Source organism: Myotis yumanensis, unplaced genomic scaffold (assembly GCF_028538775.1).
Source record: "Myotis yumanensis isolate MYYU_CA2020_CCGP unplaced genomic scaffold, mMyoYum1.0.hap1 SCAF_5, whole genome shotgun sequence".
Lineage (NCBI taxonomy): Eukaryota > Metazoa > Chordata > Mammalia > Chiroptera > Vespertilionidae > Myotis > Myotis yumanensis.
This window is the reverse complement of record NW_027223756.1, coordinates 89,283,648-89,308,577: the sequence shown is the minus strand read 5'-3', so window position 1 is coordinate 89,308,577 and position 24,930 is coordinate 89,283,648. Positions and strand designations below refer to the sequence as shown.

The 24,930-nt window shown below is 46.1% G+C and overlaps 2 protein-coding genes across 19 annotated transcripts in view; both read left to right on the top strand.

The window, feature by feature from the left end:
• The first annotated feature begins 240 nt into the window (after positions 1 to 240).
• Positions 241 to 17,349, top strand: CALR3 (calreticulin 3). Its single transcript, XM_070416321.1, has 9 exons — positions 241 to 331; positions 483 to 584; positions 3,399 to 3,602; positions 5,821 to 5,915; positions 9,445 to 9,633; positions 13,936 to 14,043; positions 14,137 to 14,268; positions 14,968 to 15,060; positions 17,151 to 17,349. The coding sequence occupies exons 1-9, from the start codon at positions 241 to 243 to the stop codon at positions 17,292 to 17,294; spliced, it is 1,158 nt and encodes a 385-aa protein (XP_070272422.1). The 3' UTR covers positions 17,295 to 17,349.
• A 7,470-nt stretch (positions 17,350 to 24,819) lies between these two features.
• EPS15L1 (epidermal growth factor receptor pathway substrate 15 like 1) overlaps positions 24,820 to 24,930 on the top strand; it is a 101,969-nt gene continuing 101,858 nt past the window's right edge. For all 18 annotated transcript variants that reach the window (XM_070416308.1, XM_070416306.1, XM_070416304.1 and 15 more), the window contains exon 1: positions 24,820 to 24,871. In XM_070416308.1, the coding sequence (XP_070272409.1) occupies positions 24,839 to 24,871 (33 nt within the window). In that variant the 5' untranslated portion in view covers positions 24,820 to 24,838. The remainder of the gene's footprint in view (positions 24,872 to 24,930) is intronic.

Below are 24,930 nucleotides of genomic sequence, written 5' to 3'. Positions count from 1 at the left end.
GCAACCGCACCGGGACGAAAGAGACTACATCTCCCAGCGCGCCCTGCGCCCCCGAGGACCAATAGCGTCCCATGTCACAATAGCGGGACCTCTTGGGAGGAGCACAATAGCCCGCTGGGACCAGTGATGCCTCAGATCACAATCGCGAGGCGTGACGGGAGTTGTAGTTCCGGGAAGGGCCCGGCTCGCCGCGGAGACTGCTGGGAACAAAGGAGCGGTTACAAGCATAGCGCTCCCTCTATGGCCGCGCCTTGGGTCCTGTTCTGCGCCGTCTGTGTGTTGCGGGTGGTGCTGGCCACCGTCTACTTCCAGGAAGAGTTTCTAGACGGAGGTGAAAAGGCGACGCCATGGTGGCGGAGACGTAAACTCCCCGATTCCTTGCCGCCCGACGGAGGGCCCGAGCCGCGTTTGGCTCCGGGGTGGCTGTGGCGACGCCCCGAGGGCCCCGCACCCAGCCCTGACCGATGTGTTTCCCCCCACAGAGCGCTGGAGGAACCGATGGGTGCAGTCCACCAATGACTCCCAATTCGGGCATTTTAGACTCTCGTCAGGGAAGTTTTATGGCCATAAAGAGAAAGACAAAGGTTAGTTTAGGGTTGCAGAGAAAATCAAGCTCAATGTGAAATCCCCCATAGCAGCCCTTCAAGGCAGGTGCGGCTCATCCAACACCCCCACCCCCATTCACAGGTGAGGAAACCGAGGCTTCGGTGGGGTCCCGCGTTACTTTTTGTTTTTCTCTTTTTTTCACTTGCCCAGCAAAACCTGCTTTGTACCACTTGGGGGGCCCCAGGGCCTTGCCCTGCAGAGGAAAAACAAAACAAAAGGATACTTATTTTTTTCCTTCACTTTAAGAAGGAAAGAAAAGGAGGTAAAAGTTAAATGCTGTCAGGTGCACAGCTCTTCAGGGCACAACAGGGTGAGTGCCTATCCCTGTGCACACAGGTCAAGCGAGGGACTCCCAGCCCTGCTCCCCAGAGGCCCCCCCCATACCCCCCCTCCACGTCCTCAGCCTCCGGGTTCTGGAACAACCTCTGTTCTGGCTGCTGCTCATTCCCGACAACCAAAGGTGGACAAGATACAGCTCGTCGACCACCTATTTGTTTTTCCTAAGCCAGCACACTTGAGAATGGTTCTAACACTTTTTTAAAAATATATATATTATTGATTTTTTGCAGAGAGGAAGGGAGAGGGATAGAGAGTTAGATACATCGATGAGAGAGAAACATTAATCAGCTGCCTCCTGCACACCCCCCACTGGGTATGTGCCCGCAATCAAGGTACATGCCCTTGACCGGAATCAAACCTGGGACCCTTGAGTCTGCAGGCCGACACACTATCCACTGAGCCAAACCGGTCAGGGTTAACACTTTTTAATAGGGGGGAAATTGAAAGGGAAATAGTGCTTTTATGACAAGTAAAAATTATAAACGTTCAATGAAATATATGAAATTTCAGTGTCTGTCGATAAAGTTTTAGGGGAACACAGCCATGCTCATTTGTTTGCACATGGCCTATATGACTGCTTTCACATGGTCTGTATGACTCCTTTCACACTGCCCAGGCAGAATTGAGTCGTCGGGACAAAGAGCGAATGGCAGACGAAGCCTAAAATATGTACTCTGGCTCTACAGAGAAAGCTTGCCAACCCCTGATTTAGAGGAAAAACCTACTTCTTCACCATCTTCCATTCAACCTTTATCTCGGTCCCGTTATTCCTGTGTTTCCCTGTCTGGCAACCTCTGGTGTTCAATGGTATATGCATAGTTTTATCAGGTACATGTTGACCCAAAGAGTTGGTCAGAATTCAGGCTCTATGACAAAAATGGAGTGAAAACAAGCAGCTGATTCTATGAGGCTTGTCCAAGGACAGGGGTTCCCACTTAGCATCGGTTTGGTTCTCTCCACAGTGTTTTTTCTCCCTTCTGTCTGTGATCCTGAGATTGTGTGCATTTCATTCACTGCACATGGTCTCCTGGGACCATGACATAGAAGCTATTGTTGGAAAAAGACATAGAATTTAGTCAGAAAGGCCATGGGTGTGGCTGAGGAGGTGGGAAGGACACAGAGGGAGATGGTGAATCATACGGCCTTAGGAATTGCCTCGACGGAAGGGGCCACACGAGGAGGAGGGGCTGCAGATCTGAGGAAGGGGAGGGTGAGGAAAGAATGAAGGACACAGGTGTGGTAGGCGGGCGTTCAGCCATGAATTCAGGATGTATTAATACAAATGCCAAGTCCATTTATGATGACTCTCAGAGCTGCTATGGAGGCCAGAGTACAGACCAAGTAAGGGTAGGTTATAATAAGACTGGCTCTGTTTTCAGGTGTGATGAATTTCAGTATAAGATAAGGATTTGGTACAGAGCCCAGTGGCTCCTGAAAAGGGGGTTTTGGTCTCAAAGTGAACACCTAAATGCATAATACAAATATGAGATGATTCACATGACAAAGGATGGCATCTTCATAAAAAGAGCCATCGCACATGACGACCATGGGCCAGCTCATCCGGCACAGTGAAGCACTTTTTCACAGATCTGCACTCTGTCCTCCATCTGCTGTTGTGACTCTTTTTTTAATCCTCACCGGAGGGTATTTTTCCCATTGAGTTTTAGAGAGCGAGAGAAAGACAGAAATAACAATGTGAGAGAAACACATCAATTGGTTACCTTCTGCAGGAGCCCTGACCAGGGCCCATCTGGGGAGGAGCCTGCAACAAGGTATGTGTACTTGACAGGAATCGAACCCGGGGCCCTTTTGATACCCAGGCTGATGCACTATCCTCTGAGCTACACCAGCTAGGGCTGCTGTTAGGACTTTTTAAAAATAATTTTTATTGATTTCAAAGAGGAAGGGAGAGGGAGAGTTAGAAACATCAGTGAGGAGAGAGAATCATTGATTGGCTGCCTCTTACACCCCCACACTGGGGATGGAGCCTGCAAATCTGGCATGTGCCCTGACTGGGAATCAAACCATGACCTCCTGGTTCATAGGTCAACACTCAACCACTGAGCCACACCGGCTGGTCTGTTGTGACTCTTAAGTCACTATTTTAAGAGGAGAATTAAGAAAAAGAAGTAGAATGCTTTGTATATCCCCACCCCTTGGAAGATGAATGGAAGCAAAATTAACCTTTTATCATTAGAATGCATATTTGTCATTTAGAGCTACAGTGCTTTTATAACATAACAGTGGTATATTAAGTACAAAAACATCTGCATGTGTCAAAGCAGTTCTGTGGCATGTCCATTGTATATTGTACAAATGAACTATAGGTGCTGGATGACTGTAAAAGGTTAGGAGGTTTATCACTGGGAGTAAGAGAAAGACAATAATTTAATTACCTGCATCACTGAGCACTGTGTCTCTCCTAATCTCTCATGAGTGTTTTTTGTTTGAAGGTCTGCAAACCACTCAAAATGGCCGATTCTATGCCATCTCTGCACGGTTCAAACCGTTTAGCAATAAAGGGAAGACGCTGGTCATTCAGTACACAGTGAAACACGAGCAGAAGATGGACTGTGGAGGGGGCTACATTAAGATCTTCCCTTCGGATGTGGACCAGAAGAACCTGAGTGGGAAGTCCCAGTACTATGTTATGTTTGGTGAGTTCAGGTAGTACAAAGCAACCATTTCTGGTGACTGAAGATCCTTCCACCTTCTGGAATCCTTAGACCAAGACTGCTGAGATGGTAGTATTGTGTATACCTGGCCAAAGGTTTTTAGTACTGTTAAATCTGTTTAACATTAAAAAAAGGCAACTGTACCATTCTATTATACTTTATTTTTTATTTTTTTAATATATTTTATTGATTTTTTACAGAGAGGAAGAGAGAGGGATAGAGAGCCAGAAACATGGATGAGAGAGAAACATCGATCAGCTGCCTCCTGCACACTCCCCTACTGGGGATGTGCCCGCAACCAACATACATGCCCGTGACCGGAGTCGAACCCGGGACCCTTGAGTCTGCAGGCCGACGCTCTATCCACTGAGCCAAACTGGTTCTGGCTCTATTATACTTTAGAGAAAGTTATTTAACATTAATGTAGACCCAAGTATTCTGAATATACTAGTATCAGGAGTCAGAAAACCTTGTCCATGGGCCAGATCAGGCCACAGCCTGTATCTGTTATGGCGCATGAGCTGAGAATGGGTTTTAACATTTTTGAATGACTGAAAAAAAATCTTAAGAAGGATATTTTTGACACATGGAAACGATATGAAACTCAAATTTCAGTGTCCACAAATGAAGTCTTATTGGCTGCAGTTTCACTCAATTCATTTGCATTTTGTCAAGGGCTGCTTTCAGACAGCAATGGCAGAGTGGAGCCATTGTGACAGAGACCATATGGCCCCAAAGCCAAAAATACTAACTGCCTTGCCCCTTACAGAAAAGACTGGCTGACCCTGGAATACATTACATGTCTCCTGACACCAGGGGAACTTGATTAAAATGTGTGCTGGATGGGAAGAGACCACATTGGGCCACAGAAAGTAGACATGACCAAAGTGTGAGATCCCAAAGCTTTATGAACGAAGAGGATTCTGGGAAGATGGCAGAGTAGGAAGCACTAGGAATCTGTCTCCCCACCTAGACAACAGTTCTACTGGCAGAAGCTGCCGGATTTAAATATTTTGGGACTGGAGTCCGTGGAAGGATTGCAATTTCCAGGAGAAACCGGGAAGGTTAAATTCAGTCCATTTTAGCCCTCAGCGCAGTAGCATATCCCCACCTCCCACCCCTAACGCAGCGGTGCAGGCATTCCTGGAGCTTGCAGGAGCTAGGGTGGCAGAAAGGACTCTGTCCTCCAAATATTTGGGTTCCGAGCTCTGATCGCTGATTGGTGCTTCTGGTCACAGAGTGGGGCAGCCTATTGGTTGTACCTCCTTCACTATTGTAATCCTCTCTGCCTCCAGCCAAGTGACTTCCAGGGGAAGTAAAGGGCCAGGACTGCCCCCCCCCCCCCCCATTATTTCCCCTTTCTCCTTAGGAAGCCAGACATTAAAGACTAGGACATTTGTTCAGGGAAAATTAGAAAGAGACCACACATGCCCAGGGAAAGACTCAGAAAAGACCTGAGAAGACCTTAAGTTTACGTCTCAGGCTGACTTGGCACAGAGACAGCCTGAAAAAATAAATACATAGCCCGAGGGGTGTGGCTTAGTGATTGAGCATTGACATATGAACCTGGAGGTCATGGTTTGATTCCCAGTCAGGACACATGCCCAGGTTGCGGGCTCCATCCCCAGTAGCGGGTGTGCAGGAGGCAGCCAATTGATGTTTCTCATCAATGTTTCTATCCCTCTCCCTTCCTCTCTCAAATCAACAAATGTATTTTTAAAAAAACATTCGCCCATTTAATTGGCAAAATAGCTTTGTGAAGTCAAGATTAACTCAAGGCATAGTTGCAACTGTGTCTCAAAACTGAATGAGAGCTGAGGTCAGAGCCAATCAGTCCGGCTCCGAAGCCCTCACCTGGGTGCAGGGACACTGGTCAGAGCTTCCGAGCAAGGACCCCAGACTCAGGCAGCATGTCAGGGAGGCTTTTTAGATTGTTAACCCTTTCCTTACTCTTATGCTGATTTACACTTGAGGCCAAAGTGGCTGCAGGGAACAGAGAAATGACCTGAACTGAGAACGGTATCACTTCTCAGGTGATATAAATGGGAGCTATCCACTTAAATATCTCCATGTAGGTATCTGATCATTCCTGGACATGTAAGCGTCCTGTGCCTTGGATATTATTTCAGGAGAATGGTTGGGGGTATGTTGTGGTAATGCATTATGCAAGGAAATTGAGAGCCGCTAATTTTTTTTGTAGGACCTGATATTTGTGGATTTGATATCAAGAAAGTTCATGTTATTTTACATTTCAAGAATCAGTATCATTCAAACAAGAAACCTATCAGGTGTAAGGTAAATTATTTTGTATTTATTTATTTATTAAATATATTTTTATTGATTTCAGAGAGGAAGGAAGAGAGAGAGAAACATCAATGATGGGAGAGAATCATTGATCGTTTGCCTCCTGCGCACCCTCCACTGTGGATGGAGTCCACAACCCGAGCATGTGACCTGACCTGGAATCGAACCCCGACCTCCTGGTTCATAGGTTGACACTCAACTACTGAGCCATGGCGGTCGGGCTGATTTTTTTAAAAATATATTTTATTGATTTTTTACAGAGGGGAAGGGAGAGGGATAGAGAACTAGAAACATCGATGAGAGAGAAACATCAATCAGCTGCCTTTTGCACACCTCCTACTGGGGATGTGCCCGCAACCAAGGTACATGCCCTTGACCAGAATCGAACCTGGGACCTTTCAGTCCGCAGGCCGACGCTCTATCCACTGAGCCAAACTGGTTAGGGCTGATTTTATATTTTAAATCAGTGATTGTGTTAACTCTTGTCAGATAATAACATAAGTTTAGAGAGAATAGTTTTGATCTTAAAATATTTAAGTGAGCCAGGGATGGGTCATAGCAAACATACCCCGTCCTGCTCTCTAGTTGAGCAGGCGCATTAGAGACACTTGTCCACTACTTTGGTTTGGTTTCTGGAGTTTTTTCCCATCAGGAGGGCACATTCACTTTTTACTGTGAGCTATGACATCGATTTATAATTTGCCCCATCAGGGTTACAACAGAGTGGTCACATTTTAACTATATCCATCATTATTAAGGAATGAAATATTCCTGATTTCATTCCTTTATTCCTGAAAATTAATTGGAGAAATGAACCTTCAAAATTCCAAAACATTTAAAATAGAAATATTTCTAAAATGAAAGCATACACTCTTACTTTTTTACCCAGGGGACCTGTGAAAATGACTCTTTAGGTCTTAGGGGCTGCTTTAGAACTCAGTGGCCCCACCTTGGGCTTCTCCAAAGAGGTGGCCTGTGTTAAGTCCCTGGCATGTGGGCCTGCAGAAGAGAAGTATGTTCTGCAGTGCCCCTCTCATTTGCATATAAGCACCAGGAAACAGGAACCTGTCCCCTGCGACATCCCAGGGCCCAGAGCTCCAACGTCAGAGGCCTGTGTGAATCTGCATGAATTTGGGCAGGAAGCCCTAGTGTATTTCATGATCATTGACAGCATGGAGTGGAAGCATCTACAACTCTCCCTCAGTCAGTCCTAACCCCAGCAGGGAGCAGTAGACCTCTTCACAAAACCCCAGTGAGTCTCCATTGGTAGCACCATCCCTCTTGGGCTCCCACCTACTGATGATGTAGTTCACTTGGATTGTGAGCTCACCCCTCACCCCATGCACCCCTCCCATAGGGCGATGGGAAGCTCACAATCTTAAATCTTCCTCCCTCCACTTAATGTTTGGACCAAAGGGCAGGTCTTTACGATTGAGTCCCAAGAAATTGTTCAGTTGCACATCAGGTGTGTGGGAGAGACACTGTGGAGGCTGTGAGGTTCAGCCCAGATCATGCCTGGGAGGCCAAAGCATGGCCACCTGGGGTCAACAAGCCTACAGGGCCCTGAGAGCGCCCAAGACTGATGAGTGCTCAGACATGTGCTGCTGTTTCTGCAATCTGTTAGAAAAATAACACCCATCTGCTGAAGGAGCACCGATTCACAGCAGCTCGTCAGCATTCTGGTCTTCCCAGGGAGGAGGACATTATTTTCATAGGGTTCTGATTCATTCTGTGATGCTGGGAAGGAACAGGCGAGAACCTTTCCTGCAGGCGGTGGTCAGACCTCAAGCGTTCTGAAGTGCATGTTAGAAAAATAGCTCAGATGTTCTGGAGAGGGTGGGTGGGGGACAAGGTGTTCAACAGGCAGGAAAACAGGTGTGATTGTCAGGCCCAGGCTCTGGCGGAATGCAGACCATAGGAGCGTGTTGACATCATTCAGGAGTGGGGTCCAGAGGACTTTGTGATGTTTGGAATGTGGGTACTGAGGATGTGGACGATGACTCTCAGTAGCATTACTGTTAATTAGGAAGGGAAACAAAGGTCAAGGAGGGACCAGGGCAGACTGGGGAGTCATGTTTGAATGGTTAGGGGTGAAATCCTGGCAGACATCCAGATAGAAGTGTCAGTAAGTTGTTGGAAACAGGTCTGAAGCTCAGGCAGATGGTTGGGATTAAAGATGCCTTTTGGAGCTGCATATGTATGGGAGTGAATATAATCCCCAGGAGGCTCTGCTCTTGAAGCCAAATCCTGGGGAGCCCCAGCAATGGGGCCAGGGAGTCCTAAGTGAAGTTAGGAACGGGAGTTGAGAAGAAGGCCAGTAGAGAGCAGGGGGAGAGCATTGGTATTCAGCTGTCACACCAAGCAGACTGCAGTGTTGATCTTGGACAAGCCATTTGCCACTGTGTGGACAGCAGTGGCCTGTCCAGCAGGGCACAACAGGCAGGAACTGAAGAAGCCTTTAGCTTTGGCTCTTGGTAGGGAGAGAATCCTCCTGACACAGACCCTTTAAGCTGGGGCAGTGGCTCCTGAACCTGAGCAGGGTCAGTGTCCCTGGAGGGCCTGTGAAAATTACTGAAGGGTCCACCAGGTTCCAGTGCAGCACGTTGGGACCCACGTGGGAACCTACACTTCCCAGTGATGCTGATGCTATGGGTTGTGCTTTGAGAAGCCCAGTAGGAGTCCCCTCCGCTATTGACAGGCAGGCATATCCTGGGCACCCTCAGCCTCCCAGGCACCCATCTCTCCCCCCTCACCCCCCACCCTTAATTGCATATTTGTTGAATACTTTCCTGTGTCTGGTCCAGGGCTTTAATCGTGACCCAGGGAGACACAGGGCCTGCCCTCACGGAGCTTCCATTGCCGGATAGCTCAGAGCATCAGAAAGTTCTCCCCTGTGTTAGAAATAGAGCGGAGCCCTGGTTGGAGTGTTGTCCCCACACCAAGGGGTTGTGGGTTTGATTTCCTGGTCAGGGGACACAACTAGGTTGCAGTTCAATCTCCAGTCAGGGCATGTATGGGAGGTAGCTGATCAATGCTTCCCCGCCCCCCCCCACCCCCCCACCCCCGCTCTCCTCCTCCCTTTCTCTAAAGTCGATAAACCTATCCTTGGGTGAAGATTCAAAACAAAACAAAACAAAATTATATAAAAAAGAAAAGAAATGGAGCAGACTTCATTTGGAATCTTTCAGGATATAGAACAGGAAGTAGTTTTACACATAACTTTTCATAAACGACGCCATCGTCCCATGGTTTACACCAACTGCCCCATTGTAACTGCCTGTAGAATTATAGTGGGGGCCAGTACCTTTGCCCAGAAGGGAATCAGCCACTCAAGAGAAGGCTGCCAGTAGCAGGGTTCTACAAAGAGGCGATGCTTCTGTTACGCCCTGTTACAGTCCCTATCCTACAACCCTCTCCTTTCTGTTTATAACAGGTCTTTGACTGATGATAACCTAAACTGCATGTTTAGACCTGCCTTGAAACATCTCCCTGTCATCCTTTCCTCCCCTAAAATGTGCAGGTTGATGGCTTTACACACCTCTATACTCTGATCTTAAGACCAGATCTCACTTATGAAGTGAAAATTGATGGCCAAGTGATTGAATCGGGCAGCATTGAGTATGACTGGAACTTAACATCCCTGAAGAAGATGGAGAAGTCTTCAGCAGAGTCCAAGGACTGGGAGCAGGAGGAAGAGGACAAACTCCAGGTGTGGATTTTCCCAAACAATTTTAGAAAGTGTGCAAGCAAAATTTGTAAGTACTAGGCCCTGTCTGATTGCTGCATGACAGGTAATCACGTTGACAACAACAACATGATCAAAATGCTCTCTCTAGTGCATATGTGCGGAAACCAGCCACAGATCTGCATGCCTCAAGGTATTGTGAAAAAGTTTTATAATATTTGAGATCAAAACAAGTATGGTTTGTTTTTCTTAACCAAAATTAAATGCATCCACAACCTTAAAATTTTTTTTGTTATCCTGCATTTGAACATGAAATATTTTTGTGGCCTCATACTTGTGATTGACGACCAAGATCCGTTAACATATAACTGTATGTTTCCTAGGGCTGCTGAGCAAAGCACCACAAAGAGCAAATCCCTAACTTAAAGGTTTTTCTGTTTCCTGGTCGGGGCCCGTGTGGGAGGCAAGCAATCAATGTCACTTTCTCACATCGATGTTTCTGTCTCTCCCCCTCTCTTCCACTCTCTAAAAATCAATGGGAAAATATCCTCGAGTGAGGATTAACAAAAATCGAACCCGGGACCCTTTCCAGCATTTCTCAAAGGACAGAAATGTATTCTCTTATAGTTCTTCTTGAAGGCAGAGTTAGAAATCAGAGTGTTGGCAGGCAGGACCACACTCCCTCTCAAGGTTCTACGGGAGGATCCTTCCTTCTCCCAGTGTCTGTTGCCTTTAGGTATTCCTTGGCTGGTACACACATCACTCCAGTCTCTCTGGCTGGCTTCGTCTCCACATGGCCTTTTCTTCTTGTGTCTCTTCTGTCTCCTAAAAAGACATTTATCATTGGATTTAGGGTCCACCTGAATAATCCTGTTGATTTGCCTGAGATCCTTATCATAATTACATCTGCAAAGACCCTGCCCTCCCCCTTTAAGCTCACATTCCCAGATTTAGGATGTAGATAAACCTTTTTTGGAATTACCCACTATAGCCACTTTTTTTTCCAGTCTTATGTTTTTAGTTTTGTTTTTTTTTTTAAATCCTTACCCCAGGATATTTTCCATTGATTTTTAGAGAGAGTGGAAAAGAGTGGGAAAGACAGAGAGAAATAGTGATGTGAGAGAAACACATCGATTGGTTGCCTCCTGCATGTGCCCTGACCAGGGCCTGGGCTGGGGAGGAGCCTGCAACTGAGGTACATGCCCTTGACTGGAATCGAACCCAAGACCCTTAGGTCTGCAGGCTGACGCTCTATCCACTGAGCCAAACTGGTTAGGACAGTCTATGTTTCTTTATTGTTGTAACATTTTGTTTTGAACATCAAACACTATACCAGAACCTGAGCCATTTATCTGAAGACAGTCATCTTTGCCATAACTACGAGTACTGGGCTGATATCTATAATTAATTTCTGACAACATATAACTTATTAGTGACATTGCTATTTAATAACCAAATACTTCAGAATAGACTGAATATAATTATTAAATCAAAATGGCATCTTGTTTAGACTATTAAGTTATTTGGCAATCCTTTTTTCCCATAGATAGTTGAACGTTAAGTTCCTTGAATTTGGAATCAATGGTGTCCAATCAATGAGAATGCCTTCAGATTAGAGCAGATTCCCCAACATGAAAGTTTTTCCATCATATCTCAAGGGGAAAAAAAAGGCAAAGTTTCCCCCTCCCTTTCTTTTCTTAACAACAAACCAAAAAATGGAGTATTCACCTAGAAAAAGCACTTACTTTAAACAAGGCACAGAATGGCAAAAAAACAAAACAAAACAAAAAAACACGTGCAATTCCCCCTTCCCCAGCAGTTTGGGTGGAGACAGGTCCCCACAGGGCTAATCAGGTATTATTTTTGTGTGTATATAGGTGAGTGTTTCTATGTCTATAAAGTGACTCAATAGTAATTGCTTTTCTCCTTAATCACTCTTTCAGAAGCTCCCCTCTGAATTGGCTGTTTTATCCCTATGCTCAGACCCCTGTGAGCTCCTAAACAAATTAGTTCATTATGGCATTAGAATCTGAAAACCCACAATTCTACTAGGGAGCCTGCTACTCAGATTGAATTGTAATCATTTTCTGGATCCCAACACAGCAGTGGTTCATGGTTGTCATTTGTGGTCTGGGTCAAAAAGCAGTAGGAGAGCCCGGCTGGCCTGGCTCAGTGGTTGAGCCTCGACCTGTGGACCCGGTTCCATCCCTGGTCAGGGCACATGCCTGGGTTGCTGGCTCAATCCCCAGTATGGGACATGCAGAGGGTAGTTGATCAATGATTCTCTCTCATCATTGATTTTTCTATCTCTCTCTCCCTTCCTCTCTGAAATAAATAAAAATAGATATTTTTTTAAAAAGCAGTAGGAGAGACCTAGCTAGTTTGGCTCAGTGGATAGAGCCTAGGTTCGATTCTAGTCAAAGGTATGTACCTCAGTTGCAGGCTTGAACCCCGGCCCTGGTTGGACCTCGTATGGGAGGCAACCAATTGATGTGTCTCTCTAACATCGATGTTTCTCTATCTGTGTTTCCCTCCCTCCCTTCCACTCTCTCTTAAAATCAATGGAAAAATATCCTCGGGTGATAATTAACAACAACAACAACAAAAAGCAGTAGGAGAGGTGACTAACTCCCATGTTTCAGTTGTTGAGAAGTTAGAGTATCATGAAAAAGCTGCTAAGTTAAAAATGTTGCCCTAGCTGGTTTGGCTCAGTGGATAGAGCGTTGGCCTGTGGACTGAAGGGTCCTGGGTTCGATTCTGGTCAAGGGCACATGCCCAGGCTTCAGGCTCCATCCCCAGTAGGGGGCGTGTGGGAGGCAGCCAATCCATGATTCTCTGTCATCATTGTTTCTATCTCTCTCTCCCTCTCCCTTCCTCTCTGAAATCAATAAAAAATATATTTTAAAAATGTTTTCATTGGAAATGGAACTCCCATTTGACCCTGTGATCCCACTACTAGGAATATATCCCAAGAAACCAGAAACACCAATCAGAAAGGATATATGTAACCAGATGTTCATAGCAGCACAATTCACCATAGCTAAGATCTGGAAACAGCCTAAGTGCCCATCAGTAGATGAATGGATTAGAAAACTGTGGTACATCTACACGATGGAATACTATGCTGCTGTTAAAAAGAAGGAACTCCTACCATTTGCAACATCATGGATGGAACTGGAGAGCATTATGCTAAGTGAAACAACCCAGTCAATGAAGGAAAAATACCACATGATCTCACTCATTCATGGATAATAAAGACCATTACAAACTTTTGAACAATAATAGATACAGAGGCAGAGCTGCCTCAAACTGATTGTCAAACTGCAGTGGGAAGGCCAGAGAGAGTTGGGGGGCAGGAGGGAGGGGAGTAAGAGTTCAACCGAAGGACTTGTATGCATGCATATAAGCATAACTAATGGACATAAGACACTGGGGGGTAAGGGAGGGTAGGGGTTTGTCAAGGGCGGGGGGGAAAAAAGGACACTTATGTAATACCCTTTGTAATACTGTAAGCGAAAAATAAAAAATAAAAAAAAATTAAAAAAAAAAAAATGTTTTCAATTTCTCAGTTCTAAAAGAGAAAACACCATTGTATACAACTTTTATGCTTTTATATGTATTTATCTGAATATTAATCTAAGCAATTTTTTCTTATCTATTCACTTATAAGACAACTATTTATTCAGTACCTACTAAGCCATAACATATGTATATAGATGTGTATATATGTATATATGTGAGTTTGTATAAACTTGTATATATATACTTATATATTATGCATAGATTGTGTATTTAAATGTGTGTATATATATATATATATATATGCATATATATAGGTATTATTTTTGTGTGTATATAGGTGAGTGTTTCTATGTCTATAAAGTGACTCAATAGTAATTGCTTTTCTCCTGCTATCCAGGTAAATCTTGGGACATTTCTTAGTTATCCAGCCTCTCTCTAGAATAGCCCATGTGTGACTGTAATGTAGACAGATTTCAGCTAACCATCAGTGGATGTGTGGTCCCCTCTCCCATCATCACTTTTTGCCCATCATTTTACCTTTAGACACCATTTCAAGTTTTCCACGAATGGGGAAAGTGCTACAGTCACACGGGCTGAGGGGAGGTTAGAGAGAACATCCCGGCAACGCATGCCCCAAGGCCCTCTGTGGGATCTGGACCCCGAGCACTCGGCCCTTCAACCACCAAATTGAGAAGGAGATGAGGAAACAGCGACCTGGGTGACAGGCCTGGCCATTTCCTGGTAGCTAAGAATTTCCTTTCTCAAATCTGAGAATCTTTTTTTTTTCCTTACACATATTTTAAGGACTGGGAGAAGCATTTTCTGGATGCCAGTGCCAGCAAGCCAAGCGACTGGAACAGTGAACTGGACGGCGACTGGCAGGCGCCGATGCTTCAGAAACCTCCGTACCAGGTACATGGCGGCATCCTCTTCCTGTGACACCCTCGGGCTGCCCCCTCCCCTGCTGCATCACTGGGGACCACCACATGCGGTTTGTTGTTGCAGGATGGCCTGAAACCAGAAGGAATAGATAAAGACGTCTGGCTCCATCAAAAGATGAAAAACACCAACTATTTGACGGAATACGACCTTTCAGAATTTGAGAACATTGGGGCCATCGGGCTGGAGCTTTGGCAGGTCACTGGGTTTTAAATTTGCTTTAGTTTAATGTCTGAATTTCAGCCTAAATGCCTTAATTTACATCGCTTGTATTTCCTGAACTCCTGCTGTGTACCTGGCACCTGTAGCTGGACCAGAGGCATACAGCTGTGGCCAAAACAGATGACCTCCTCACCCTCTGGGCACGTCCTGTCTGCCTCTGCCCCCGGGAATGGGTCACTCCTCAGCTCATAGCTGACCTGTGGGTCCATCAGCTTTAGGACGAGGTCATAGATTCTGATGCAGCATGGTGGGTGTGGAGCTTGGGATTCTGCACTCCCACCAAGCTCCCAGGTGGTGCTGATGCTGCCAGTCCACAGCCCACACGTTGCACAGAAAGGTTCTTGAACTGCAGTTCTTAAGTACTGCTGAGTGCTCCAGGCATTGGGGCGCTCTTCAAAGTCTCAATGCCCAGGCAGCTCCCAGACCAGTTAAAGCAGCATCCCTAAGGTTGAGACCAGGCATCAGGAGTTTCAAAAATGTTCTTGGTGATCCCAATAGGCAGCCAAGTTGACAACCAGTGCCCTGGAGGGAACGGGCATTCTAGAAATGGGTTTAAGCATGTGCTGCTTTTGAGAACGAATTACTGCCACAGTACTGAGCAGAATACAATTGTCGCTTGGTGGAAAGTTGTTACATTTCTCACATCAATAAGTAAGGCCCCATTTTCATCTGCAGGTGAGATCTGGAACCATCTTCGATAACTTCCTGATCACAGACGACGAAGAGTATGCTGAGAATTTTGGCAAGGCCACCTGGGGTGAGACCAAGGTACGATGAGTGCAATGCACTTTTCTTTCATTTTTTATTTATTTCTGTACTTGAGTCTAACATGTAGGAAAGGGCTTGAAGGGTTTTTGCTAATGAACACCCCACCTAGATCAACACACAGCATGCTTTCAGGAGCCTCCTCATATCCCCTCCCAGCCGGCACCCGCCCCCACAGGAGCCACTATTCTATCACTATTCTGTCTGGATCAATTTGACCTCCTTTTGAAATTCATATACACGGAGTCATATTTACTCATTTAGGCAGTGTTGTCAGACCCACTCATATTGTCGCATGCAGCAGTAGCTCCATCTTCCTGTGAGAATATCCCAGAAGGTATGTATCCATTCTCTGTCAAGGCAGCTTTGGGTGGCTTCCAGCTTGCGGCCTTGTGCATAAAGCTGTTATAATCATTCCTGTATGTATCTTTCAGTGAACAGCCCCGGAAGGAACAGGCTGGGTTTACAATGTCCCTCACAGCCAAACAGTTATCAATGTGTTGCTTTATTTTACATTCCCTGGATTTTCTCATTTAGGTTCTAAGGTCTCCTCTTATCACCCATTCAGCTGGTTGAAGGACAGGGACCCACTGCTCTGGGGACAGAAAGAGGGATGAATTCATTGCCTGGGGCTGTCGTAACAAATCACCACAAACTGGCTGGCTTAAAACAACACACATTTATTCTCTTACAGTTCTGGAGGCCAGGACTCCATTAGCAGGACCACCCTCCTGCCGGAGGTTCTAGGGAGGGTCCTTTTCTTGCCTTTTCCAGCTTCTGGTGTTCCTTGGTTTGTGGCCACATCACTCTCATTTCTGCCTCTGTCTTTTTTTTATGTTTTCATTGATTTTTCAGAGAGAGAGAGGGAGAGAGAGAGAGAAACATCGATGAGAGAGAAACATCATCGATGGACTGCCTCCTGCAAGCTCCCCACAGGGCATTGAGACTGCAATCCGAGCATGTGCCCTGACCAGGAATTGAATTGGTGACTTGGTTCCTGGATGGACATTCATCTGCTGAGCTACACTGGCCGGGCTCTGCCTCTGTCTTTTTTTTTTCACCTTCCTTTTTATTTTTTTATTTCATTTTTATTTTATTTTTTATTTATTTATTTTATTAAATCTTTATTGTTCAGATTATTACATTAGTTACTCTTTTTTCCCACCATAACTCCCCTCCACCCAGTTCCAACCCCACCCTCTGCCCTCACTCCCCACCCACTGTCCTCATCCATAGGTGCACGATTGTTGTCTAATCTCTTCACTCACCCCCACACCCCTTTCTCCCGCGCCCCCCCCGCAAGAATAGTCAGTCCATTCCCTTTCTATGTCCCTGATTCTATTACAATCACCAGTTCATCAGGTTATTTATTCACTTGATTTTTAGATTCACTTGTTGATAGATGCATGTTTGTTGTCCACAATTTGTATCTTTACCTTTTTCTTCTTCTTCCTCTTCTTACAGGATACCTTTCAGCATTTCATATAATACTGGTTTGGTGGTGATGAACTCCTTTAGCTTTTTCTTATCTGTGAAGCTCTTTATCTGACCTTCAATTCTGAATGATAGCTTTGCTGGATAAAGTAGTCTTGGATGTAGGTTCTTGGTATTCATCACTTTGAATATTTCTTGCCATTCCCTTCTGGCCTGCAAAGTTTCTGTTGAGAAATCAGCTGACAGTCATATGGGTACTCCCTTGTAGGTAACTGATTTTCTTTCTCTTGCTGCTTTTAGGATTCTCTCTTTGTCTTTTGCTCTTGTCTGCCTCTGTCTTGATGTGGCATTCTCCTCTTCTCTGTGTGTGTTTCAAATCTCTCTGCCTCTCTCTTATGAGGATACTTATGATGGAATTTAGGGTCCACCTGACAAATCAGGATAATCTCAACACAATTTAATCCCATTTGCAAAGACCTTTTCCCCATATCAGGTCATCTTGACAGCTTCCAGGGATTAGGACCTGATAGCTGTGGGGGCTCATTCCCAGCTGCCCTGAGCTGGAGTGGAGGCTTCCAGAAGGCAGGTTGCACATGAACATCTGGTCAGCCTCCAGGAAGCATAATCCCTGGCCACCCGGTCTCTGTTTTTGTCTGCAGGACCCAGAAAGGGAGATGGATGCCATCCAGGCCAAGGAGGAAGTGAAGAAGGCCCGCGAGGAAGATGAGGAGGACCTGCTGATGGGCAGGTTTGATGGGAGAGAAAATAATTTCAGGAGATTTCACAAGAGGGATGAACTTTAGTCACCCCACCCCAGATAAAGATGACTGGTAAACCTTGTTTCTACTTGAATCTACATTTAAAAGCTCAAACGTCTGCGTACGTGGGAATTTGTCCGATTTTCTTTGAGAAATGCTCCTATGCTGCTTGGTGGTTTCCTCAAGCCCCCACCCCTGTGCACGAGATGTTTCCTCTGGACGAACCTGAGGCTGGGAACCAGAGGCTGGTGAGTCTGGTGAAAAAACCTGATGCTATTTTCTTTCTTTAAAATCCTTACCTGAGGACATGTTGTTTTTTGTTTGTTTGTTTGTTTTTAGAAAGAGGGAGAGAGAGAGAGGGGAAGGGAGAGAGAGAAAAACATCTGTTGCTTCCTGTATGTGCCCCGACTGGGGATCGAACCTGCAACCTTTTGGTGTGTGGGGAGATGCTCCAACCAGCTGAGCCACCCAGCCAGGGCCTGATGCTCTTTTTTAAGTCCCCAAAATGTTTTATAAATAAAAGTTAGTAAAACCTATTTTGAAAAAGGGGAAATGATGCCTTATTTCTTTGGTTTGTAAATTACTAATAACATAAGAGACAATTTTCCATATGAAATCTATGCAACATCCTCAGCATGGTAAGGTTTTGTGTGCTCCACCGGTATCTTGGTTATTTTGAAGAACCAGGCTTCCCTCGCACACAGACATTTGAAATGCCATAAAGGAGCTGATGCTTCCCCTCCCTACTCTGTGGCCCACTTCTGTGACTGTGAGCTCTCTGTAAGACAGAGGGATGAAATTCATTTTCTCAAGTGAAAATAGTGATAACTTCTCAGTTTAATGTTTTCCTTTCAAATCAAATAATTGCTTTTTAAAAATATGTCTTTATTGATTTTAGAGAAAGAAGAAGGGAGAGGGAGGAGAGATAGAAACATCTATGAGAAACATTAATTGGCTGCCTCCTGCAAGCCCCCTACTGGGGATCAAGCCCACAACCTGGGTATGTGCCCTGACCTAGAATCGAACTGGTGATCTCTTGGTGCATTGGACGATGCTCAAACAACTGAGCCACACCAGCTGGGCATTTTGCTTTTTAAAAAAAGTCACACGTAGCAGTCTTTTGTTTTGAAGAGACCTGTTTTGAAGAAACTTGTGTTAGAAATTACAGTAAAACCTTGATATAATGTACTAATTTGGGCCAGGCGGTATCCGCTAAAACTGAAAGTCCTATCGATATATATAAAAGCCTAATATGCAAAGTGTCCCCTCAGGAGTTTGACCAACCAGGAGTTTGATTGCTCACTATGACACACGCTGACCACCAGGGGGTGGCACAGAACGAAGGAAGTCCCCAGCTGGCGCCTCTTGGGACCCTACCTGTGCACGAAATTCGTGCACTGAGCCTCTAGTATATAATAAAGTAGGTTTTTAGAATGCATATGTTAAAAAATTAACAAATTAGTTAATTTACTTGTTTTTACTTATGTAGACATCGTTTGTGTAATTAAGTATGTATGAGAAGTTCAGTTTTACTGAAAACTTTTCTGTGTGTATTACCATAATTTTAAATTTATATTGAATAGATGTAGTAAATGCATGCATTCACCAGTCACTGAGAGTAAACAGATGCACACAGTTGGGGTGTGGCTTAGCACTTGTCTGAAAATTGGCAGGCATGAGTTAAAACTGCTGTAGAAAGTCACACCACCACATAAGAGAAAGAACCAATTTCCGAGCACAATGCAGTGTGATCATGTGCTAATCATTCCCCGAACATTGTTTGAGTAGTGACAAATATATATCTACAACTATAGTCTATTTAAATATGTAGACTATAGTTGTAGATGTATAATATTTATTTATGTTGGTGAAATTACTACAGTGTTTTTTCTGACATATGGCCTCTTTGCTAAACTTTGTTAAAAATAACAATAAATTGCCCTGGCCAGTATTTATCAAGGGTTAGAGCATCTGCCCGAGCACCAAAGGGTCGCAGGTTTGATTCCTGATCAAGAACGTGTAGCTGGGTTGCAGGTTCAATCCTGATCCCTGCCCTGGTTGGGGTGGGTGCAGAAAGCAACCAGTCCAAGTGTTTCTCTCACATCGATGTCTCTCTCTCTCTCTCCCTCTCTCTCATTCTCTGTCTCTGCTCCCTCCCTTCCTACTTTCACTCTCTGTAAAAATCAATGGAAAAAATATCCATAGGTAAGGATTAACAATAAAATAACAGTGGATAGCATGGCTCAGTAAGTTGAGCATCATCCTGTGCATCAGGAGGTTGCTTGTTCATTTCCTGATCAAGGGCATATTCCCAGGTAGGGGACATGCAGCAGACAGCAGATGAATGGGTGTTTGGATGTTTCTCTCCCTCCTTCCCTTCCTTTCTCTCTAAAAATCAGTAAACTATAATTTTTACCAAAAAATGTTTTATTGATTTCAGAGAGAGGAAGGGAGGAGAGAGGTTTAGAAACATCAATAATGAGAGAGAATAATTGACCGTCTGCCTCCTGCATTGCCCCCTGTTGGGGATCCAGCCTGCAACTCGCAAATGTGCCCTGACCGGGAATTGATCTGGTGACCTCTTGGTGCATGGATTGATGCTCAATCACTGAACCACACCAGACGGGCTAAACTATTCTTAAAAAACAGTGAATTAGTAACAATAAAATAACTTGTTAATTTAATTACAAGCAAATCTTGGTTAAAAGCATTGTATTGTTATTTTTTTGTTAATCCTTGCCTGAGGATATTTTTTCATTGATTTTTGGAGAGAGTGGAAGGGAGAGACAGGGAGAGAGAGAGAGAAACAGTGATGTGAGAGAGAGAGACATCGATTGGTTGCCTCCCACACATGCCCTGTCCAGGGTCAGAGATTGAGCCTGATGTGCTCAGAATTGAACCCGGGACCCTTAAGTCTGAAGGCCAACACTCTATCCACTGAGCAAAACTGGCTAGGGCTAAAAGTAGTTTAAAATGAACAGGTTGTTAATTTTCACATGTGACATACAGACCGGACATTTTGTCCATTAAATCCAAAGTCTGGTATAGTAAGGCCTGCAAAATCGAGAGTTTACTATATCAAATTTAGGACACCAGAAATTTGGAATCTAGTGATAATACAAATAAGCTGAATAAATTGGAAATTATAAATGATATATTCACAGATGATCAGTATGAAAAGTCCACTCAGAAAGTGAAATTCTGGCAACTTTTGTTCTTGCTTTGGCCAAGGTTGGCAGACCTTCGAACGTGGACTTCATTGGTCTTCAGAGTTCATCAGGGGTTTTCAGTCTTAGAAACTAAATACTCCCTTGCTGTGCAGGGGTGGGATTCAAACCTTACCTACCTCTCTCAACTCTGAGAAGTTAGTAAGGGAAGGAGGAGAGCCAGGCCTATGGAGAAAATGCTGGAAGCAATCCCTTGGAGATGATCCTTGAAGCAGCACTGTGCTGGAGAAATTTCTGTGAAGGTGGAGATTACCCCCACCTGTGTTGGCCATACAATAGCCACTGGCTGCATGTGAACCCTTGGGATATGGCTGGTGAGAGGAATGACTTTTTACAAAAATTAATAAATGTTCTTAGGGCAGTTTTAGGGTCACAGCAAAACTGAGTGAAAAGTAGAGAGAGTTCCATATACCCCTTGTTCCCACATTCATACAACCTCCCCTACCAACGGCATCCCCCACCACAGGGGCACACTTGTCACAACTGATGAACTGACATGTCATTGTCACCCAGAGTCCATAGTTTGCATTGGGGTTAACTCCTATTGTTGTTGTACATTCTATGGAGAAATGAGTTTTAATCATATTTAATTGTAATTAATTAAAACTTACATAGCTCCTGGCCTGCGTGGCTCAGTGGTTGAGCATCGACTTATGAACCAGGAGGTTACGATTCGATTCCCCATTGGGGTGCATGCCCGGCTTGCGGGATCCATCCCCAGTGTGGGATGTGCAGGAGGCAGCCAATCAATGCTTCTCTCTCATCATTGATGTTTCTGGTTCTCTCTTCCTCTCTCAAGTCAATAAAAATATATTAAAAAATAAAAATAAAATGTACATAGCCACACATGGTGAATGGCTGCCGTGCTGGGAAGCATAGTCTGGATTCTAGTGAGAGAGTCCCCAGGACGGTTGAGCACCCCCAAGCATGGTGGCCACAGCAGTAGGGGGAGTCCCAGGCCACTCAGGCCAGACATGTGGGACCAAGCCTCTGTTTTCAGCTGAGAAGGTGCAGAAGAGTCTGCTGTCATGGCCCCCGTAGACTCTGACACCCAGGCTGCAAACTGCACATATTTCCCAGATATCATTCCCATGTTCGGTCAAAGGAAGTCATAAGGCAGGTGGAGAGAAGCCATTAATCTGCCGACACCTTAGGCAGTGGTGACAGCAGCAGTGACTCCAGGAACAATGGCAGAAACAGTCATGACTGGTGAGGGCCCAGTGATTACATTGGTTTTGGGTAAGACCTTTTTTTCTTTTAGACCTGTGGCCCTAAACGGGCTAGCAGCTTCCTATAGTCACTAATCTTAGGTAACCTGACATACCCGTTCTGTTTTTCCTGTACTTTTGTACTCAATCCCCTGTATCAAATATCCTCTGTTTGAAATATCTAGGTTGACTTCTCTTTTCTTCACGGAACACAGATCTGATAAAGTACGCAGAGTAGCTAAACCTCCGTCACCCCCATCTGGACCACTGCTGCGTCTTGCGAGATGGCCTATTCACTCCCATCCCGCTCCTCTCAGTCCACTTTGCCCACTGCATTCAGACTCACTGTTCTAGAACACAGATCTGATCAAATTCAAAACCCTCTGGCAGGCACGCCCTCGCCTTTCCATTCCCCCGCTTCCCCCACAAGCGTGCATCACCTAAACTCGTAAGGATCCCCAGGAGACTTGCAACCAGGGGAGCAATGGGCAGCATAGCTCGTCTAAGACTAACCCTCTGAACTTGTCTCCAAAGCTCCCTTTTCTTGGACTTTCCAGTGAGCTGACCCCAGCCCTACCTTGGCTCAGTTCTTCCACTGACTTATTTCTCAGGGAGCCAAAGCAGCCGCATGCAGGCTCATTTTTTTCCTATAACGTTTCAAGGGAGCCAAAGCAGCCTGCCTAGGCATTCTTCTGTTGCTTCTTCTGACCTACGCCCGCCCTTGTTTCACTGTCCCCAGCTTTAATAAACGTACCCTCAAAATAAAAACAAACGAAAACCCTCTGGCAGCTTCCCATTGCTCTTTGCCCAGGGCCAAAGGAGCACGGTGAATCTGAGAACTAGGAGCCCAGAGAACAAGACAGTTGGAAGATGAGGTCGGATTACACATGGTTTTAATTCATTGCTCTTGGAAAAGGGTATCCTGTAAGACCACGTATGATCTGGCCTCACCTTGAGACTTGTGCTGAGTTCCAGAGCCTCAGACTCTCTGTGCTGCTCAGCTCCCTCTGCCTGCCATGTCCTCACTCCTACCTCTGTCACCGAATGCATGCTCCACCTTCAAGTGGCACACCCTTGGGTACTCTGTGCAACCCCCTATCACTGCTTCCAGTGGTCTGCTTCCTCTGTAATTATTTGATGTCTTTCCCTCCTTTAGACCAGGGGTTCCCACAGTGGAGGTGGGACCAGTTGCCTCAGCAGATCTGAGTCAGAGTCAGAAACCAGTCTGTGTGAAGAAGCCCTCAGGGGTTCTGATGTAGGCCAGGCTGTTGAGGTGGGTAGAGCTTGTGTCTGCCTGGTCCAACATTGGAGCACCTATGCTGGGATGAGGGTTGCTCAGGGAGCATTTGATGGGTAAACAGTTGTTGGGTGAGACACAAAGCATGCTATCATCATCTGGATGGCATGTGTGCACCAACTCACTGAAGACACTGGAGCAGCAGTGCTTGAGACTCCAGAATGGAGCAGGGGCACAGGAAGCTGTGCCCCAACCCTGAGATCCCAAGCCTTCTAGCTTGCCTGCCAGGCACCGTCACAGGACCAGGTAAAGGGGGTCCAACCGGCCCTGAAGAAACCTTGGGCCACTGTGGTCAGCTGCCTGTTAGTGGAAACCTGCCACAGATGAATGGGTGTCCATAGTGAATGGAAGGCAAAAGGTTTTGCTAAAACTTTTAACTTCCATGGCTAAATTACTTTTTAAAATAGTTTAGCCCTAGCTGTTTTGGCTCAATGATTAGAGCATTGGCCTCACACTGAAGGGTCTTGGGTTCAATTCCAGTCAGGGGCATGTGCAGGCTCCATCCCCGGGCTGGTCCGCATGCGGGAGGCAACCAATCTCCTGTGTCTCTCCCCATCCCTTCCACTATCTCTTAAACAAACAAACAAACAATGGAAAAATACCCTCTGGTGAGGATTAACAAAAAAACCCCAAAACAACAAAAAAGAGGGTTTCTTGGGCCATTGCTAGCAAGAAAAAAGACCAGGTCCTGGGGCATGGAGTCTAAACCACCAGCAGCAGTGACAGGTGGGAAAAAAACACATGTCCACCATCTTGGACTAGGGCAGAAAATATGAGTGGTGGGGAGAAAATGTAAGTTGTTTTGAAAGAATTTATGTTGACTATAGATTAAGGAGGTGGGAGAAGGTGAGGCAAGCTAATCCTGGGATAGGTGCAGAGTCCGAGATAGGAGTGGGCAAGTCCTGAAAGTTCACGTGTGAACAAGTGCAGAGGCTCCCGGTTTGAAGTTGCTGGCTATTCTTTAGATAATGGCGGAAACAGCCTCCTCAAATTACACACTCAGGTGTGAAAGCAGTCTCGTTAGCTGCTCCCCAGCTGTTAACGGCCTTACTGTTCTCTCTCACCCTCCAGCCCCCTGTAATTTAATTTAGAACACCTCATACATTTCCTTATCAGTGTTTAAATAAATAAATGCCTCTCCAGGAATGGTCCTCCAGCAAACTCCAGGTAGGTGCTTGCTCCATGCTGAGCAGTGTGAGGCGCAGAGGTGAAACAACAGCAAACATATTATCATTCCCTCTTCGGAAGGGGAGCCCACGGGCCAGGGAGGCGACTCAGTGACTTGCAAGGTCAGACAGCTAGACGGTGGAGACTGGGAACTGACTCTGGGCGTTGTGGCTGCTGCTGCAGCACAGGTTGTGTCGCAACCCAGTTGTAGCCACAGCCCTACGGGGGTAGATCGGATTCGAACACAGGCACACAGCGCTGTCCTAGGAAAAGGGCACCAGGCGGGGCAGGCGAGGGTCCCGACCCTCTGCCAGGTGGGCAACGGCCTCCCCATAATGCGTTTGCCAGGCGCACGGGGAGGCGCACGGAATCCCTAGCAGAGGGCTCGGCATCGGCAAGAACCTGGAGAAAGGAAGCATGGCAAAGTCTGGCAGCCGGCGGGGGTCTGTGCGGCACCGCAAACACCCCGTTAGGGTCCGCGGAACACGCCGGCTAGCCCGGCCCCGCGGTCCCAGTCAGTGCAGGGCGCGCTGGACCCCGCCCTCGACCCCGCCCCTGTAGGCTGCCCTACGCGTGCGCGGCTTTGCTCCGGCCACGCCCACTCCGAGCCCCGCTGCGCACGCACCTCCCCTCGCACAGTGCGCACGCGCGGCCCCTCCTCCGCCGCTCGGGTCCCGGGTCCGTGGGAAGATGGCGGCGCCTCTTCTCCCGCTCGCTCAGCAGGTACGAGCCGGGCTGACTCGCGGGGGCGCGGCGCCGGGGCGCGAGGTGGGCGCCGCGGG